The sequence below is a fragment of the Podarcis vaucheri genome (genome assembly GCF_965113315.1).
Source record: "Podarcis vaucheri genome assembly, chromosome: 7".
Taxonomy (NCBI): Eukaryota; Metazoa; Chordata; class Lepidosauria; order Squamata; family Lacertidae; genus Podarcis; species Podarcis vaucheri.
Window position 1 is genome coordinate 86,730,149 of NC_138765.1, and position 20,409 is coordinate 86,750,557.

Below are 20,409 nucleotides of genomic sequence, written 5' to 3' on the forward strand. Positions count from 1 at the left end.
GGTATGCAAAAGAAAGCATGCTTAATTTTGTAATTAGTTTGGACTTGGCAACAAGAGGCCACCTTAGTGGTAAAGACAAGGAGGCCTTCATGTGACGAGGACCCAGAGACGCTTGCGCCTGTTACTGGCAGATGGCTGGGCTTCCCAGGCCACCTCATGAAGAGCCCATTCAGAGCCAGTCTGCTAGCCGCTCGTCACTGTAGACCTTGACTCGGCTGCAGGCTTCAGAGCCCTGACTCTGACAAGGGCAGCGTCATCACTGACACAGCCGTATTCCTGTCGGAGAGGCTTTGGGCTCCTGCAGAGCATATTGATTTTTTCAAAGTGCTTTAGTCTTTGGCCTCGTAACAACTGGGGGAGGCAGGCTGCGAACGCCCTCCCTTTCGAAGGCTGTGCCGTAATTTCAAGGCAGAAGGCGAGATGTGATCCCAGGCCCCAGACTGACTAGCCCTGAATCGTGGCGCCGTTTTGGAGGGAAATGACTGCCTCTTTCTTTTGCTGCAAAGAAGGGAGCCGTGATGTGGAGAGGGCAGCTTCAGCCTGAGTGAAGGAAGTCATATGGAGGAGTAATGGAAGGAAGCACCCGTTTACTATGTACAATGACAGGTTTATGATGGTTCTCAAAAAGCCAAAGAGCTCTTTGTCAGATCCTTGCCCCTCTCGACCTTCCTGGGAAGAAGGATGTGTGGATGCTGGGCTGATTTGGAAAGGGAAGAGACTCCAGGATTTCCTTCAGAATCTGGAAGCAAGGATGAGAACAGGAGCCTGTCTAAAGGCATAGAAGCAAATTCTGAAGTCCTTTTCTGGTTGGAACTTGGACCTCTCTGCCATCCTCTTCCTGCCTGGACTCCCGATGAAGGGCTGGGAGTTGGGCTTTTGCTTTCCAGACCTGGAGATGTTCTTTTGCTGGGAGTACAGGAAGAAGCAGCAGCAGCCCATGGCCCACAGGAAAGGTACTTTTGGCTCCTTAAATGCCAGCCTCTTAGAAATTCCATGCAGAGCGCAAGCTGCCACAGAGTGGCTTCGTTTTGACTGCTGCAGCAGCAGTGCCCACAAATGCGCCAGGAGCTCTCTGAAGAGGCGGATTTAGGAGAGCGCAACCGGTTTGCCCGCCCTGGGCACTGAGCTGAAAGGGTGTTGCAGGGGACACTGCAACAATGACGATCAATGGAAGGCAGGGGGTGGGGGCCTGAATGTTGGTGTTGCGCAGAGTGCTGCTGAAATTTTAAAGCCCAAAGTCCGCCACTGCTCTCTGTGTGTTATACAGCAGGACTTGACTTGCCAAATGCCAAGAGCCACTGAAAAGCTTTTGTCTCTAAAGTGGTGAAATAAACTGGCAGGAATGGCTGAGCTGTGAGTCAAGGAAGTCTCTCATTCAAATCTCCCCTCTGCAATACTCAGTAGGTGGTCTTAGAAAAGCTACTACTCTACCCCCTCTCATCTACCACAGGGGGATGAGAGGAACCCGCATTGCAGGGCTGTTGTAGTAGGTAGTAAGGTTTTTTTGTGTGTTATTTCATCATTTGTACTCTTATCTTTTTTTAAATGCAAAAGTACTTTGTTGTTTCATCATTTGCACTTCTGTATTTTGAATTCCACAGAATTTCGGTTAAGGATCATCTGCGTCAGACTTGCCCCAACCTGGTCCCTTTGTGGGTTGTGTAAACCACTGTTCTGAATGATGCTTTTTATAGGGTAGTATGGGGTCGGGGGGCACTGGGGGTGAATTTATGGAAACAAGGGGGCAGTGGTCTGAAAAAGGTTGAGACCCACTGCTCCCAATTTTGGATTACAACTCCCATCCAGTGGCGTAGCGTGGGTTGTCAGCACCCGGGGCAAGGCAAGTAATTTGCGCCCCCTAACCTGGGGCAAGGCAAGTAATTTGCGCCCCCTAACCCGGGGCAAGGCAAGTAATTTGCGCCCCCTAACCCGGGGCAAGGCAAGTAATTTGCACCCCCTAACCCGGGGCAAGGCAAGTAATTTGCGCCCCCTAACCTGCCGCCGCTGCCAGCTTCTTCTTGCTGCTGCCTGGTCTGGTCTGGTCTGGTGTGGTTCTCTCCCGCGCTCAGCGCTGCGCTGGGTGGCCGCTGCACTGTCCCTCCCCCAGATAGTCCCTCGCTCTCTCTCCGCACCACACGCCTGGCACCCATCCCCTCCACAGTCGGCGGCGACCCAGCGGCTCGGATCGGATTCTCACAGCCAGCACTGCAGTGAGAGAGAGTGAGTGAGCCAGGTAGGGGCAGAGAGCTGCGAGTGCGAGCGCCCCCCCCAGATGTTGCGCCCGGTGCGGCCGGCACCCCCTGCACCCCCCACACTACGCCACTGCTCCCATCAACCCATCCCTGCTCCCATCAGAGCAGTATCATATGGCTGATGGGAGTCTTAGTCTGTAAAATCTGGGCAGCCTGATCTATAGGGATGCAGAAACAGAGCTGAGGATTAAGTGGGCTGGTTCCAGAATAGGACCTTATGAAAACCTATCTTTCTTTTGTGTCTTCTTCTCTCTCCCCCCCCCAGTGGTTTTTGGCCAACAGCTGGTGGAGACCATGGTATATGAGCAGAAATTTGGGAAGCATCAGGTCCCCATCTTGGTTGAGAAATGTGCCGAGTTCATCAGGAAGCACGGCCTGAACGAAGAGGGCATCTTCCGACTTCCTGGCCAGGACAACCTGGTGAAAGAGTTGCGGGATGCCTTTGACGCGGGAGAGAGGCCGTCCTTTGACCAGTAGGTGGCGTATTTCTCAAGGGAATCCAAGGCTGCCGGTTCTGGGATGGGATTGACCTTTAGATTTCACATCCCACATTCTCCCCACACTTTAGGCAGGGGTCAGCAACCTTTTTCAGCCGTGGGCTGGCCCACTGTCCCTCAGACCATGTGGTGGGCCAGACTATTTTTTTTTTTTGGGGGGGGAATGAATTCCTATGCCCCACAAATAACTCAGAGATGCATTTTAAATAAAAGGACACATTCTACTCACGTAAAAACACACTGATTCCTGGACCATCCGCAGGCCGGATTGAGAAGGCGATTGGGCCTCATCCTGCCCCCGGGCCTTAGTTTGCCTACCCCTGCTTTAGGCTCACATGCATGCCTTCAGAGAAATGCTGGAATAAAAGTATTTTGATATGGTGTTCTATTTGGGTGCTGAATTCTGCCCCACTTTTGAAGTTCCTTAAAGCGAAACCTAGAGTTGCATGGGTATGACATGTTCCCGTTTTCCCAGCACTGTTTGTGGGTTCTGCTCCTGCCAGTAGCAAGGTCTTTTGCATGCCTCTCTATCTCCTTTCCTTATTTTGCAGAGACACAGACGTGCACACGGTGGCTTCTCTGCTTAAACTCTACCTCAGGGAACTCCCTGAGCCTGCCATACCTTGGACACAGTACGAGGATTTCCTCTTGTGCGGCCAGCTTCTGACGGCCGATCAGGCAAAGGTTCGGAATAATGCACCTCTTGTCAGTATTCTCATGTTACTTTCCAGGATGCAGTGAATGTGCACACTTATTCTATGGGTTATGTAAACAGCCTGAGCTGCCTTGGGACGCACCTCTAAGGGCAGTACAGTGGTACCTCGGAAGTCAAACGGAATCCGTTCCGGAAGTCCGTTCGACTTCCAAAGCGTTCAGAAACCAAGGCGCAGCTTCCGATTGGCTGCAGGAATCTCCTATAGCCAATCAGAAGCCGCGGAAGCCCTGTCAGACGTTCGGGTTCCAAAGAACGTTCACAAACCGGAACACTCACTTCCAGGTTTGCGGCGATCAGGAGCCAAAAAGTTCGACCTCTCAAGGCGTTTGGGATCCAAGGTACGACTGTATTCACTTTCTCTCCCTCCCACAGTCCTCACAAAAATTGCACCTCCAAAGCTGCTCTTTGCATTTCACAGAAAGCTCCTATTGATGGCAATGAAGCCTCCCATTGAAATGCAAATAGCACTTTCTGAGATTCTTGCCAGTGCCTTGGCAAGGAGAAAAAGAGTTAATCTTTTGACCATGGCCCCCTGAAGCTGCTCAGGCTTCCCCCTGCCCAGCTGCTATTGGCATAAGGAAAACCATGTATGTTGATTGCGTTCAAAGACTTAGGGCTCACCACACTTTTGCTTGCTCTGTTGCACCCCACCCCCAAACCCGCTGTTTACTGCTGAATCTCGAGTTTTCTCTGGATCAATGTTTGCTCCAATTTACTGCCAAGAAGCGGGTTTTTTGGGACAAAGCGGTGGGGCAAAAGCAAAACCACTTGAACCGATGCTTTGTAGGGACAAGTACAAGGATAAGAGCTTTTGATATTGAAAAAGACTACCTCAGAAGGTTTTTAAAGGGAGGTTTGGTGGTCGTCTGTTCGGGATCCTTTAGCAGTGATTCCTGCCTTGCAGGGGGGCTGGACTAGATGGGCTTTTGTGTCCCCTTCCAAGTCTACAATTCTATGAAATGACAGTGTTATTTTGTGCTAGGGATAAATGTTTGTGACAACTGAAAACCCGGCCTTATCTTCTTCTAGGGTCATCGTCAGCTAGTGAAGCAGCTCTCTCTTCTCCCTCGGGACAATTACAACCTCCTCAGTTACATCTGCCGGTAGGTGCCCATTCACTGATGTACAGTCATACCTCGGGTTACAGACACTTCAGGTTGCGTGTTTTTGGGTTGCGCATCGTGCCAAACCTGGAAGTACCGGAACGGGTTACAGTGGTGCCTCGCAAGACGAAAAGAATCCGTTCTGTGATTCTCTTCGTCTAGCGGTTTTTTCGTCTTGCGAAGCAAGCCCATTGACGGATTAGCGGATTAGCGCTATTAGCGGCTTTTAGCGGCTTATCGGCTTATTGGATCAGCTGATAAGCGGCTTAGCGGCTTAGAAAAAGGGGGGGAGGGGAAAAAAAACCGCAGGAACTCGAAGACATTTTTGTCTTGCGAAGCAAGCCCATAGGAGATTCGTTTTGCAAAGCACCTCCAAAACGGAAAACTCTTTCGTCTAGCGAGTTTTCCCTCTTGCGAGGCATTCGTCTTGCGGGGCACCACTGTACTTCCAGGTTTTGGCGCATGCGCAGAAGCGCCAAATCGCGACTCGCACATGCGCAGACACGGCACTGCGGGTTGCGAACGCTGCGGGTTGTGAACGTGCCTCCCACATGGATCACGTTCGCAATCCGAGAGTCCACTGTATTCATATCTCGCCATTTTATACCAGGAGATGTACAAGTTGCCACACCCAAACCCTCTCACTGGCAAGGCACTCATTTGCAGACCACAGTGTGCTGTGAATTTCAGTTCCAACTTTTGGGACCTTCACATTGTTAGAGCTGGAAATCTTAATCTTCTGTTTGTCCGAGAAAGAAGTAAGCAGAAACATTTGGTAATTTTCAGATTCTTCAGGACTGGGACAAGCCCCCTAAGTAGAAAGAACGTATAGAGCACCGGTTTTGTTTTAATATGTATGTTTTGTTCTTGTTTTGTATTTTTATGTTGTTAACTATCCTGTGATCTTTGCATGGAGGGCAATATACAAATTTGAATAATAATAATAATAATAATAATAATAATAATAATAATAGGTTCCCAAAGTGGGCACTGGAGATATAAATGGCAGGTATCGTTGGATCAAGCTTATAAGTTTTGTTGAATTAATTGTTATATGTAAAAAAGCAATAAAATACCTTTAAAAAAAAATAGTTGGCGCCGGGAGGCATGCTTTTCTCCCCTCAATACGCAGATGAAGCATTTGCGCAGGCTAAACTGAGAAAGTGTTTTAGTTTTTTAAAAATAAAGTAAAATGCTGTCATTTTGCAACTCATGCATGTGTAATTTCAGCTTTACGTGCTGCCGGCAAGCCGGCTGAAATTGCACAAATTTAACTCATGTAAGGGGGAGGGCATAAAAGCTCTATATTTTGCTTGAGGGGAACAAGACCTTTTTGGCATGCTGGGTCCTGGAGGCAAGATTGCTTGCACAGTTGTGCTTCCAAGTGGTTGTTTTCAGTACCTATGTACATACATAATTTTATTTGTATGCTGCTTTTTGATAGTTGAAACCATGTTCAAGGTGGCTTATAACATGAAAAAACCCCAAAATCACAACATAACAAAATTACAGTCATAAACAATAAACAAAACTTCAAAAAACAAACAGCCAAATCGAACAATTTCCACATGAATCATAGTAAGATCTAAAAAAAAGATACAAAAATTAATATCAATAAAAGCAACCCTCGCCCTCTCCACACACAGCCCCCTAAACAATACTTCAGGCCAAGAGTTGATTCAGCTGCTTTTGTAGTTGGAGTCAGTCCGGACCCACCTTCCCAGGCCAAGGGGAAAAGGCCTGCAAGGTGCAGGGAGCAGGTCTTCCAGGACTCACAGCCAAGACGGACTATATGCAATTTTGACTTTACATGCAACTCGCCCCACTGCCCTAGGCACCACCCTCGTGCAAATTGTGAGTTGACTGTAATCATAATAAAAAACAAACCTATGGACCTGTTATTGCTGGACTCTCACTTTCCGATTTTCTGGCCTCCGGATTCTGGCAGGTTCCTGCATGAAGTCCAGCAGAGTTGCTCCACCAACAAGATGAGTGTGGAGAATCTGGCGACAGTGTTTGGAGTGAATCTCATCAGACCAAAGATAGAAGACCCTGCCACCATTATGAGAGGTGCAATGGGGTGGAAGGGTGGGGTGTTTGGATGAAACAAGGTGCCCCATTTATCCAACAAGGTGCACCCCATTTTGCAAATGTTCATATACTGTATTTTGCGCTCTATAAGACACACTTTTTCCCTCCTAAAAAGTAAGGGGAAATGTGTGTGTGTCTTATGGAGTGAATGCAGGGTGTGCAGCTATCCCAGAAGCCAGAACAGCAAGAGGGATCTCTGCGCTCCCTCTCGTTGTTCTAGCTTCGCCGTGCGAAGCCTCTTCAGGGCACGGGGAGCCTTCATCCTGCTGCCCTGAGGAGGCTTTGCACGGCTATCCCAGAAGCCAGAACAGCGAGAGGGATTGCTGCGCAGCACTCCCTCTTGCTGTTCTAGCTTCTGGCTTAGCCCCTCAGTCCCTTCCCCCACCTCCCGGAAAAGCCCCCAAGAGCCGCGCTCCGTTTAAAGAGCCACGCGGCTCTTGGGGTTTTTTCTCCGAGGAGGGAGAAGAGCCTTTTCCTCGGGGAAAAGCCTGCAAATGCCACACACACGCTCCTTGCGGCTCGTGAAAGGGAGCGCTGAGCAGAGCCTGGGATTCATACAGGCTCTGCTCAGCGCTCCCTTTAAAGAATATTTTTTTCTGGCATTCCCCCTCTGAAAACTAGGTGCGCCTTATGGTCTTATAGAGCGAAAAATACGGTATGTTAGTGCAACCTACATTTCTATATTATTAAATGAAGCTGATATTGTATAGATCAGTGTCTCCCAATTGGTGGTCCTGGGGCCCCAGGGGGTCTCCGTAACCTACCCAGGGGGTCCGTGGCACCATTCCCGCTGCCCCAGGCTTCTACCTAGCATGATCCTTTGGTGTGTTCCTCCCCCCCCGCCCGCAGGCACTCCCCAGATCCAGAAAGTGATGTCAACCTTGATCAGCGACCATGAAAAGCTCCTCCCCATATCGAAAGACGTGGCTCCTGCTCCGTCTCTGCAGAAGAGTGACTCCAATAAATCCCCAGTTCCTCGCAGCTCCGTCGGCTGGGATGCCGCCCAGAGGCCGCTCATGGCCAGGGCGGGGAGCAGGACTCTCCAGCGGCAAATTGTGAGCAGCCTTTATTATTATTATTATTTATTAATTTGTACCCCACCTTTCTTTCCTCCAAGAAGCTCAAGGCTGCGTACATATTCCCCCCCCCATTTTATCCTCGCAACCACCCTGCGAGGTAGGCAAGGCTGAGAGTGAGTGAGTGGCCTGAGTTCACCCAGTGAGCTTCCTGTCTGAGTGGGGATTTGAACCCTGGCACTCTGACCACTGCACCACACTGCCTCTCCGTCTTTCTTTGTGGCCTCTGCGTCTTACCCATGCGCCGCAGGGGGTGTGATGCGCATTCATTTAGTTGCTTACAGAATCGACAAAGTGGCTTCCAAAACAACGAAAAAGCAACATGAAATCTAACACAATGCACTAGGGATATGGAAACAAATAAAGGCAGGCAGAGCGAGATGCAAACACAAAATGAGCCACAGCGACAAGACTTCACTAGTGGCAAATAGAGCCGAAATGGTTTCCAAGGCGTGAATCTCAGAAGAGGCTGCTGGATGAGGCCAATGACCCATCTGGTCCAGTATCCTGTTCTCACAGGGGCGAACCAGATGCAACCTATGGGAACCAGGGAACCAGACAGAGGGCCTTCTCGGTGGTGGCCCCCGCCCTGTGGAACGCCCTTCCAGCAGATGTCAAAGCAATAAACAACTACCTGACATTCAGAAGACATCTTAAGGCAGCCCTGTTCAGGGAGGTTTTTAACGTGTGATATTTTATTGTATTTTTGGTTTTTATGGAAGCCGCCCAGAGTGGCTGGGGAGGCCCAGCCAGATGGGCAGGGTATAAATAATAAATTATTATTATTATTATAAACAAGCAAGCTGTGGGAAGGTGCAGGGAGGCAGGAGAAGATATATTGTTTATTAATATCCTTCCTAACTTGCACTAACAAGTTTCTTTACTGAGCAGAGTTTACATTCCCCTTTTTACACACACAGCAGATAGCTGGTTGCAGGCTTGTGTAAGCCTCTCACTATTGTACAGTTCAGTCTGTCTCAGTAAGTTCCCTTGAATCCCTCTTAAAAGAATAAAGATCATTTGGGTCGCCCTTTTCTGAACCTTTTCCAGCTCTATAATGTTCTTTTTGAAGTGAGGCGACCACAACTGGATGCAGTATTCCAAGTGCGGTTGCACTGATTTGCCTGAAAAAACAGCCCTGCCCTTCCGGTGTCTAGTTTGGCCTCGGCATTTGCTTGAAGGTTTCTCTCTTCTCTTTCAGAAAGACAACCCTGACGCCTCCATCTCCGAATCGGCTGCCGGGTCAGCTGAGGCGGCAGAAGGTAACGGGGAGACGCAGCCCAGCGACGTTCTGGGGACGTGGACAGAAGAGCCCAGGAAAAGGACTCAGACACTACCCAGCAGGAAATGCTTTTCCTTCCTTTCCTCCAACAGAGGGAACCAAAGCACGGATGGAAATGAGATTTTCAACAGTGAATTTTGGTGCTCGCCTTCCCCAGCCGGCCTGCAGCCTGTTTCTTCTACAGGTGCCCACAAAAGGACCCTCTCAGGGGGACTGTCCAAGTGGTTCAATCTCCCACAGGCTTCCAACTCCCACACCCCCAGTGGTTCAGCGATGGAAACGAGGAAGGGGGCCCAGAATGAGAGACCATTGGACCAGATTAGTGAAATTTCAGGACAGGGTTCTCCAATACATGACATTCCTCATCCTGGGCAAAATGGGACAGTGGTTGCAAACCCCAGTCCTGAAAACAGGGGCTGCTATTCAGAGGACCCCAAGGTGCTTAGGAAGATGATTGCGGAGCTGAAGGAGGAGATGGAGTCACAGAAAAAGGACTATGAAGAGCAAATTAGGAGGTAATGCAAATATCTCGGTTGAATCAGTTTCTCTCTGAAGCTGATAGTTTTATTTTATTATTTATTTGTTCCATTCTCACCCCAACATTTTCTCCATGGAGCTCAAGGTACATGGTTCTCTTCCCCATTCCTCTTTTAATCCCCACAACAATAATATTCTTGGGGGGGGGGTGTTATTGTTTGTTATTACAGTATGCATTTTTTTGTATTTCATCTAATCCCAGTGCCCTGCAGTCATCAAAAAGAATGCATATTCTCTCCTCCCCACCCCAGAAATTTCCCCAAAGAATTATGGAAAACAAGTGTCATTTATATATCATTTCTTACTCCCATCAAATTGATCTCTTAATGGATAAACCTGCAAATACAGAATGTGGCTGTTTGCCGGGTGCTTGAACCATCTTCAGCATCCTTCCTGAACTTTGGGCTCTCCTGATCTTTAGGGCTTCAACTTCCACCAGCCCCAGTGTCCATCCAGCCATCTTCGCATCAGCTACGGCATCCTAGGGCTGTGCTGGGTAGAGCAGATGCAACTAGCAGCCCAAAGCTACCAGAGATAGCACCATGTTGAGGAAGGCAGAACAGTAATAATACCACAGAATGGCTGCGTCCATCCTCCATGCCCCGGCTGCCAGCAAACCACACTACGCTGCTGACAAGATGGCATCTCCCATTCCATGTTTAGAAACTAAGTGGATTGGCAGTTGAAATTAGCTTCAACGCTGGCAATGGGATAGTTGCCCCTGAGGGCAGCAGGCCAGTTTAAGGCGGCATGTGACAGGCCTGCTTTGATCTCCAACAGAATGGCCAAGGGCTCAGGAGGAAGGGCTGGGGAGAAGTGGGGAAAGCTATCACTGAAATCCTCCCATCACCTGCCGCCCGAGGCAGTTGCCTCACTCTCCTAACGGTAGGGCCTGCCCTGCCTGTTGACATCACTTCCCATTTTTTTTGCAGCCTTGAGAAGGAGAACTATGAGGTCTGGGCCAAAGTGGTAAGGCTGAACAAAGAGATCGAGGAGGAAAAGAATAGGTTCACCGAGCTGGAAAGTAAGCTCCAGAGCGTCGAGCGTTCCCAGGCTGACGTTGAAAAGAAGAACAAACTTCTGGAGAACTCCATAAAGTCCATGATCCAATCTGCAACGAAAACTGACTAAGGGGAAGGGCAGCTCATTCTGAACAGAAACTAGCCGTGCTCCTTGCAGGGCAGGGGGGCGGTCAGAGGCTCTTTCGAGCACTGGGCCTGCCTTTCTTCCAATGGCCTGATGTGCTGGGTCACGGGTCAGGCCTGGTGGAGACTGGTGGGTCCTGGGCGGCTGATAGATGCTCCTAGGAGATGTTGGAGAGCTGCAGGCTGCAACGTCCTCCCACGCCCAACTCTCTTTGCAATAACAGCACAGCCGCCTCAGGCCATTTTCCTTCCTTACCCCCATTGATTAAAAATCCCGTTCTTGTGGCCAGACTGCAAGAGCTGCTACCCCAGCAGTCTTTCACTTGCTGGCTTTTTGTGTGTGTTTTCATTCCATGTTGTATTTATTTTGCCAGGACAGAGTTCAGCCCTCCTTTTAACCCTGCTTGATTGCAGGACTATGCATGGGGTTCCCATACCCCAACTCATGCAAATAAGAGACCAATGAGGCTGGTTTTTTGGGTTAAAACAGGCCACAACTTTATTGAATCAAAATACTTCCGGCCTGCCTGCCGGAAGTGATGCGTGGTCAATCCAGACGGGGCTTCCTAAGACTTATAACAAATAGGGTGGCTGTGGCGATCACACAGGGTCCCCGGACGTTTAACGGTCTATTGATCCCTGTGCCACCACTGTGCTCGCTTCCCCACTGCCACCAACCTGTTACTCTCGGGTAAAACACTGAGTCCAGTCAGTTGTTAAAAGTGAACCAAAAAAACCAAGTTTATTATACAAACATTAACAAGTTTATGATTTCTCAGATAATATTCCTGTCAGTATCTTAACTTTAGTTTCTTTACCGGCCTGTACCTTCCTCATACCTTCTGACTGATTATCTCAGCTGTTTGACTGACTCCTCTTAACAAATTCTCTCCCTCTCTCACACCAGACTAGCCCAACCCACAGACTTACCTTCTCTGACTCTTCTAACTCCAGACTGTCTTCTCAACAACTCACTACAAAAAACCCTCTGTTCTTAAACCTTATACACAGTTAACTCTGCCCCCTGGGTTCCCATTGGTTAGTCATTTTATAGTTAGTCAACCCTTTCCCTATGAACCCAGTATGATGTCACACACATAGGCGGGCAAACGCCACAGTGGCCCTTGCAGGGCCCACCGTCTGGGGGGTGTGTGCCTTCGGTCCTGGCCCCCCTGGGCATGTGGACATGGCCACTCCCCCCCCCGGATCTCTTTAACAGGATACCCCAGCATTTGGAAGGGTAGCCGAATACTACAACCTCCCCTCCATCCAAAACAAAGGATTCCCCCAATGCCCAATCAGTTGTGATGATTGCTATGAGGTAGACAAAACCACCGGGTCAGGGCCAATTAGCCCAGTGGGCAAATTCCTACCTGGCCCCTTAAAGAACGATGACCACCGTAGCCACAGCAAAGTCATTGACTATCAGCTTAAACCGAGTGTGGGTGGGCAGGGGGAAAACTCAGCAAAGGAACAAATAGGTAGTGCCCCAGGTGTGGGCTGCTTAAATGGGCAAGGGGCGGATCCAAGGGAAGGCTACCTGCTCTGCTGGCTCTGCCCCTGGCACAGCCCAAGTCCCCAGCCTGCATCCCCATTAGCCGAAGCCGGGTGCAGGCTAGGATCCAGTTCTTGATAGGAAGGGCACCACTATCAGGAAGGGCAGTTCCAGTTCCCTCGCCGGGGCCCCAGTGAAGCCTCTGCCATCCTGCAACGCCACGGCACCAAAAGGGGTGAGTAGTCTTGCCATCTGAGGAAGAGCTGGATCAAGGCAGAGGGCAAGAGGCTCTGCTTTGGCACCCAGGTGGATTTACATGGGGGGAGTGGGAGAAAGGCTATTGACCAGGGCTATTGACTATTTGGCTCCGAAGCGCCCTCTCCGATTGCATGGAGCCCATTCAGCCCTGTGGTTTTCCACGGATCTGAGGGCAATGAAACAATCGCTGAGACAGCTAGAGCGCCGGTGGCGGATAACTCATTCTGAAGCTGACCTGACACGAGTTAGAGCTCATTGTCGAGCCTACCAGGTGGCAGTGGCGATGGCGAAGAAGACTTTCTTCACCGCCTCTATTGCATCTGCAGAAAACAGCAGCAGGAGACTCTTTCAGGTGGTTCGCAATTTAGCGGAACCACCTGCTCCATCAGGCCACATGATCTCCTGCAATGATTTTGCAAAGTTTTTTGCAGATAAAGTCGCCCAGATTCGGGAAGAGGTAGACTCCACTGTGGGAGCAGGGCCGGGGCGGGAGTGTCCTGTCTAGTCAAGTTGCATGGGATCAATTCCAATCTGTTACCTCTGAGGATTTGGACAGGCTGCTTGGACGAGTGAAACCGACCACCTGTCTCCTTGATCCTTGCCCATCCTGGCTTATGAAAGCTAGCCGGAAAGGGCTGGGCGATGGGCTTCGTGGGGTGGTGAATGCTTCTCTATGTGAGAGAGTCTTCCCAGACCCTTCTCAGTAGAGGCACCCGCCCTGTGGAACGCCCTCCCACCAGATGTCAAAGAGAAAAACAACTACCAGACTTTTAGAAGACATCTGAAGGCAGTCCTGTTTAGGGAAGCTTTTGATGTTTAATAGACTATTGTATTTTAATATTTTGTTGGAAGCCACCCAGAGTGGCTTGGGAAACCCAGCCAGATGGGTGGGGTATAAATAATAAATTATTATTGTTGTTATTATTAACTCTCCGAAGTGCCCCCCGTCACAATTTGGAAACCTTGTAGAATTACAGAATTGTAGAGCTGAAAGGGACACAAAGGGTCCTTCGCCCCCTGCAATCTTCATGATGGTGGCCTTGTGAGTCCAACAATTTATTTCCCATTCTAATTTTGGTGCTGGCTACCCTGCTGTATAAAGTGACGCGGGTGGCACTATGAGTTAAACCACAGAGCCTAGGACTTGCTAATCAGAAGGTCAGCAGTTTGAATCCTTGTGACAGGGTGAGCTCCTGTTGCTCGGTCTCTGCTCCTGCCAACCTAGCAGTTTGAAAGCACGTCAAAGTGCAAGTAGATAAATAGGTACCGCTTCAGCAGGAAGGTAAACGGCGCTGCTCTGGTTTGCCAGAAGCGGCTTAGTCATGCTGGCCACATGACCTGGAAGCTGTATGCCGGCTCCCTCGGCCAATAAAGAGAGATGAGTGCCGCAACCCCAGAGTCGGCCACAACAGGACCTAATGGTCAGGGGTCCCTTTACCTTTACTTTACCCTGCTGTATGCCCCCTCCCAATTTTGACTGAAAGCAGTGTCAACCCAGTTAGCTGTTGCCTTCTTTGGTTTGATGGTACGTTCTATTTTATACTCACTGGCTGTGGCCAATTTGGTCCAAAACATCTGGCGCTTGGGGAAAGACTGCCCTGGACTGAAGGAGTCCCACAGAAACTTGACACTGAAAAGACTTTGTCTACTTTCACACTCTGGTGTTTGGTTCAGAGCTGAAATGAAACAAAATGTTGCCCAGTTGTCAGATGAGCAAATATTACACACCTGAACACATTGCATTGAACCTTTACACCCAACCCTTGAACCCTTATCTTTTCTTAAATGAAGAAATTTGTGTGTCGAAATGTCCAGTTGTTGCAAACACTGGGTATGTGCCTTCAAGGCTGGCTGGATAGCTTTAAGGTATTAAGCAGCCCCAAAGAGTGGATCGAGGTTCTAGTCCTGTGGGAGTCTGGCGGAGACACAAAACTGCTGAAGTGATGAAGAGATTTAACCTCAAAGTGGTTTCCTCCTATGCTGGAAGAAATACTGGCACATAAAATGATGGTTTCATCTCTGTATAAAGTCTCTGACAGTTTGTGTTCAAACAGTTCTTGAAATGTTCTATGAGCTCTGCTCTAACTCTTTTCTACTCAAGAGTCCTCTAGCTGTTATTCCTGAATTTCAGGGGGTCGGACCAGATGACCTCTTGGGTCCCTTTCAAGGCTACAGTTCTGTGATCCTATGCCCCACCTGGTTAGTGCTCCATGTACTTTGTGTAGGTGAATAGGTTCGCCAACTGCAAGCCTGTAAGAGAAAGACATCAAGGCGTTTGGTGATGAAGAGTTAACAATGGGCTTTGCTCACATTTCAAAACATTTTCCTTAGCAGGCCAAGAGCACATTTATTTTTTCTGACGCACGAGAGCTTGCCTCTGCAGCAAAGGGCTCTGAGACCAGGCCAAGTGGGTGTTCGTTTAGCATAAGCTTAGAAATTTCACCACTTCCTCTGCAGATAGGCCTGCATGAAAACGTTTCTGTTTCTAAAGAGCGGCACTAACCTCTTTGAATTATTTCTGTGTCCCCCGCTTAAAATCCACAGGGTTTATAAGAATCGTATGCAGAGAGTTTATTTGCAGCCAGAAGGTCAAGGCAGTGGGAAGTTTGAACTGCTAATGGTTATTATATTTATAGAGAGGTCATCCCTTGGGGCCAGTGACCTTCCTGAAACTTGCACCACAACATCTGGTAGATGAAAACATGACCTCCAACGCTGAGGATCTTGCATGCGCTGGGCCTGTTTTCTCAGGGAATTGTCACAGCTGCTGGTTTATGGAGCAAATCTTTAGACTGCAGCGTTCCTCAACGTGGTGCTCCCCAGATGTTTTGGCTGATGCATGGCGCTGTAGTATAAAACATTTGGAAGGGCACCACATTGGGAAAGGTGCTTTAGAGCATATTCCCCAGGCCTCTCCCCACCTGATAAGCTGTTTCACTTTATTTATTAATTTCATGAAATGTATACACTGCTTGATTGTGTGTGCGTGTATGGGGGGGAACCAGACATACACAAAGCAGTTTACAAGAATGATAAAGCAACAAAACGATCTGTAAGAAAAATCAACAGCAGCAATTTAAGACTTTCCAAAAGTTAAAATAACAATGGACTAAAAGCACATTAAAACTCGCAATAACTTTCTAAATACAGTGGTACCTCGGAAGTCGAACGGAATCCATTCTGGAAGTCCGTTCGACTTCCAAAACGTTTGGAAACCAAGGCGTGGCTTCCGATTGACTGCAGCAAGCTCCTGCAGCCAATCAGAAGCTGCGTCAGACGTTCGGGTTCCAAAGAACGTTCGCAAACCTGAACACTCACTTCTGGGTTTGTGGCGTTCAGGAGCCAAAATGTCAGACTTGCAAGGCATTTGGGATCCAAGTTATGACTGTAGCTAGGTAAAGGTAAAGGGACCCCTGACCATTAGGTCCAATCGTGGACTACTCTGGGGTTGCAGCAATCATCTCGCTTTATTGGCCGAGGGAGCCGGCGTAAAGCTGTAAAGCATGACTAAGCCACTTCTGGAGAACCAGAGCAGTGCACGGAAACACCATTTACCTTCCCGCTGAAGTGGTACCTATTTATCTACTTGCACTTTGACGTGCTTTCGAACTGCAAGGTTGGCAGGAGCAGGGACCAAGCAACGGGAGCTGACACTGTCGCGGGGATTCGAACCGCCGACCTTCTGATCGGCAAGTCCTAGGCTCTGTAGCTAGGTAGGCTTGTCTAAATAAAAATGTTTTTAGCAGGCACCTGCCTGACATCAATCAGCAGAGAGTTCCAAAGTGCAGATGCCACCACACTTAAAGATCGGCTCTTGCAAATACAGAGCGAGTATCCTGAGACTTCCCATCCTTGCCTCATGGTCCACATGCAGCCTGGCGACTTCAACCTTTACTTTATCATCTATCAATATTAAATTGGCGTTTTGTGTGCATTGCAGGCCTGGCCCCCATATGCCTCAAAGTGAGAAAGAAGTGAAAATAAAACTTTCAGTGTCATGATGCCATTATACAAATCTATGCTGCAACCATATTTGGAATACTCTGTACGGTTCTGGCCGCCTCATCTCAAAGCAGATATCGCAGGGTTGGAAAAGGGCAGCCAAAATGATCAAGGGGGGTGGAGCAGCTCCCCTACAAAGAAAACTTGCAGCATTTGGGACTTGTTACGTTTTGAGCTGGAGAGGTTTTCTCCCTCTCTCAGAACACTAGAACCCATGGACATCCAAGGTAGCCGAATGCTGGAAGATGCATGACAGATAAAAGGTAGCCTTGCCAACAAAGGTCCGTATAGTTAAAGCTCTGGTTTTCCCAGTAGTGATGTATGGAAGTGAGAGCTGGACCATAAAGAAGGCTGATCGCTGAAGAATTGATGCTTTGGAATTCTGGTGCTGGAGGAGACTCTTGAGAGTCCCATGGACTGCAAGAAGATCAAACCTCTCCATTCTTCGGGAAATCAGCCCTGAGTGCTCACTGGAAGGACAGATCCTGAAGCTGAGGCTCCAATACTTTGGCCACCTCAGGACAAGAGAAGACTCCCTGGAAAAGACCCTGATGTTGGGAAAGATGGAGGGCACAAGGAGAAGGGGATGGCAGAGGACAAGATGGTTGGATAGTGTCTTCAAAGCTGCAAACATGAGTCTGACCAAACTGCGGGAGGCAGTGAAAGACAGGAGTGCCTGGTGTGCTCTGGTCCATGGGGTCATGAAGAGTCGGACATGACTAAACAACAACAACAGCCATGTAGCACCTTAGAGACCAACTAAGTTTGTTATTGGTTTGTTCTGATATCAGGAATCACAAGACAGAGAAACCAGTAGGAGAACACTTCAGTCTCCCAGGAGATTCTATACAAGATCTCCAAGTAGCTGTCTTATTATAAAAGAATTTCAGAAATAGACTGAAAAAGAGAAGTTGCTGAGTTGCAACTTATTACCAAACTTAAAACCTTAGAGAGACCTGGTCTGAATAGAGACATTGGATTCTTATCTCATTATACATGATAAAGCTATTTTTAGCCATCTCACCCCTTGCTTTTTCCTGTAAGACCAATTGCAGTCGTTGACAGTCGTCAACAGGTTTACCACACCTATCAGCTAATCACCCATTCCCACCACCCTTCTGAGTAATACCCCTCCCCACCCTCTCACTATATTTAAGGGTCTGGTGACTTCTGTTTCAGTGTACAGTGGTACCTCGGGTTACATATGCTTCAGGTTACATACGCTTCAGGTTACAGACTCCGCTAACCCAGAAATAGTACCTCGGGTTAAGAACTTTGCTTCAGGATGAGAACAGAAATCGTGCTCCGGTAGCGCGGCAGCAGCAGGAGGCCCCATTAGCTAAAGTGGTGCTTCAGGTTAAGAACAGTTTCAGGTTAAGAATGGACCTCCGGAACGAACCCGAGGTACCACTGTATCTGAAGAAGTGTCCATGCACAAGAAAGCTCATACCAATAACCTAATGGCTACAGTCTGCCTTCACATTCAGAGGCAAAGATGCTTTCTGAACACCCTTTGCTGGAAGGGGGAGGTGAGAGGTTTCTTGGGCTCGGGTCCTCCTTGTGGCGGGTTTCCCATGGGGGCATCTGGGGGGGGTCACTTTGAGAATAGGACGCTGGACTAGATGGGACACTGGCCTGATTCCGGAACGGGCTCTTCCGATGTTCTTATGCTGCTATTGATGGCCATAAAAAGCGCCAGCCGAAATATTGGGAAATTTTGGAACAAGAGGGAGATAGATTGAAATTGCAGAGTTTTGAGAAATTAAAAAACAAAGTGCGAGACTGGCTTCATTATTATCAGATAATGGAGACATATAATTTGGATAAGAAAATTGGTTTCCAGGTGGAAAAATGAAAATTAGAAACAGAACTGTTAGAACCTAAAACTAAGATTTTGTCAAAAATGTATAACTTGCTGTTGAAATGGAATACTCAGGATGAAACGGTGAAATCTGCTATGATCAAATGGGCACAAGACGTTGGACATAATATTATGTTTGCTGACTGGGAACAGTTGTGGACCACAGGTATGAAGTTTACGGCATGTAATGCCTTGAGAGAGAATATTATGAAAATGATATACAGGTGGTACATGACCCCAGTCAAGCTTGCAAAAATCTATCATTTGCCCGATAATAAATGTTGGAAATGTAAAGAAACTGAAGTTTCACCTTTGTTGGACGTGCCCAAGGATTAAGGCTTTCTGGGAAATGATATATAATGAACTGAAAAAGGTATTTAAATATACCTTCTTGAAACCAGAGGCCTTCCTCCTGGGCATAGTCAGCCAATTGGTGCCAAAGAAGGATAGAACTTTTTTTATGTACGCTACAACAGCAGCAAGAATACTCATGGTAAAGTATTGGAAGACACAAGATTTACCCACTCTGGAAGAATGGCAGATGAAGTTGATGGACTATATGGAACTGGCAGAAATGACTGGCAGAATCCGAGACCAGGGAGAAGAGTCGGTGGAAGAAGATTGGAAGAAATTTAAAGACTATCTACAGAAATATTGTAAAATTAATGAATGTTAGAATGATGTTGGATAGAAATTAAGTGGTTTCCAGCTGTAATGCTTTAAGGGAATATGAAAAATGGGTTGTTAATAGGGAAAAATCTAATGTTACTATTTTAAGACCAAAGATTAGGATAAACAAAGAGGGTAAGGATTTGCTGAGCCAACAAACTGAACTGGAATACAAAAAAGGGAGGTATGAGGAGGTCCGGGAAACAAGCTAAGGAAAATAAGTAATAGAAAAATTGAGTGGTTTTTTAATCACTTTTATTTTGTGTTTCTTTTTTCCCCATTTTGTATTGTAATATCTTAAAAAAATCTTAATAAATATCTTATTAAAAAAATGATGATGGCCATAAAAAGCGCCACCAGGTCTTCCAACTTGCAGAACCTGCCCCGTCCGAATTTGGACATTCAGAATTTGGGCGTAGGTTGGGGGGGGGGGTTATAGGCTGTCTTCTAGGCGGTGCTATCATCTGCAGCAGCTGGTGAAGCTTGTGAAAATTTGACTTATCACGTGTAAAAACGCGGTGCGATATTTCAGCCCCCTTGACACAACGTGCCGATGACGGGAACTGGGAAGGAGGGAATTTGGCTGTGCAAGACCCTGCTGGCTGGCTTGTTGCTGCATCCAGAGAGATATTTTCCACAGCTGGAATGGAGGGGGGGCATCGGGTTCATTTCTTATTAAAGAAACTAGGACACACGTGAGAGAATTTGGCATCTGCTCCCCTCAGCATGAGTTGTTGCTAATTTTCCTCTTCCCTGGCAACCTTGGGAAATTCCTTTTTTTAAAATGAAATGAAATAGGGTGCCTTTTTATTTTTTGCTTCTGGTTCACGCTTTCCTCTTCCACCTCCATTTTATTTTCCCATGCCTTGGCTTTTGAGCCCAGTTCACACAGCACTGTGAGCGGCACCATCACCCAGGTGGAGCCCATGCCTCGTGCCTTCACTTCTGACCTCTGCACAGAACATCAGAACCGAGTTTGCGCATGGGGAACTGGCCTCCTGGGGAGGAGATAAGGCTGTGGATCTGGCTGTGTCTGCTGTCCCAGTGCTGTCGTTGCACTGAGGTAAGCAACACCCTTCAGTACATTTGTATGTGAGGGTTTGGAAACTTGGGGAGCGCAAAACAGGAAGCTCGAGTGTCACCAGGACCTTGGCAGAGAGTCAAGAGCATTGTGGAAAAGTTGCAGGCTCCCATGTTATCGCACGAGTGTTGCTCACGTCTTCCTCTCTCTCATGCGTAAGGCCTCATAAGGAGCTGAACAGAAGACCTGGTCTACCAAGCACGAGGCAGGATGAGTGGACTACAGTGGTACCTCGGGTTACATATGCTTCAGGTTACATATGCTTCAGGTTACAAACTCCGCTAACCCAGAAAAAGTGCTTCAGGTTAAGAGCTTTGCTCTAAGAACAGAAATCGCGCTCCAACG

General features: G+C 48.1%; 1 protein-coding gene and 1 long non-coding RNA gene across 4 annotated transcripts in view; one reads left to right on the forward strand and one right to left on the reverse strand.

Annotated features, from left to right (window-relative positions):
- The window catches only part of ARHGAP25 (Rho GTPase activating protein 25), a 35,861-nt gene extending 24,841 nt beyond the window's left edge, over positions 1–11,020 (forward strand). For 2 of the 3 annotated variants that reach the window (XM_082230056.1, XM_082230057.1), the window contains exons 5-11: positions 2,518–2,725; positions 3,301–3,433; positions 4,494–4,567; positions 6,516–6,637; positions 7,508–7,713; positions 8,936–9,531; positions 10,486–11,020. In XM_082230056.1, coding sequence (XP_082086182.1) covers positions 2,518–2,725; positions 3,301–3,433; positions 4,494–4,567; positions 6,516–6,637; positions 7,508–7,713; positions 8,936–9,531; positions 10,486–10,684 — 1,538 coding nt within the window. In that variant the 3' untranslated portion in view covers positions 10,685–11,020. Of the gene's footprint in view, positions 1–16; positions 954–2,517; positions 2,726–3,300; positions 3,434–4,493; positions 4,568–6,515; positions 6,638–7,507; positions 7,714–8,935; positions 9,532–10,485 lie in introns of those variants that run through there. The other variant, XM_082230058.1, reaches the window with a different exon arrangement.
- Positions 11,021–11,209: 189 nt separating this feature from the next.
- Positions 11,210–20,409, reverse strand: part of LOC309536584 — a 179,789-nt gene continuing 170,589 nt past the window's right edge. Inside the window, exons 2-3 of the long non-coding RNA XR_014221647.1 lie at positions 11,460–11,606; positions 11,210–11,365 (exon numbers count right to left, since the gene is read on the reverse strand). This is a non-coding gene — a long non-coding RNA (uncharacterized lncRNA). The remainder of the gene's footprint in view (positions 11,366–11,459; positions 11,607–20,409) is intronic.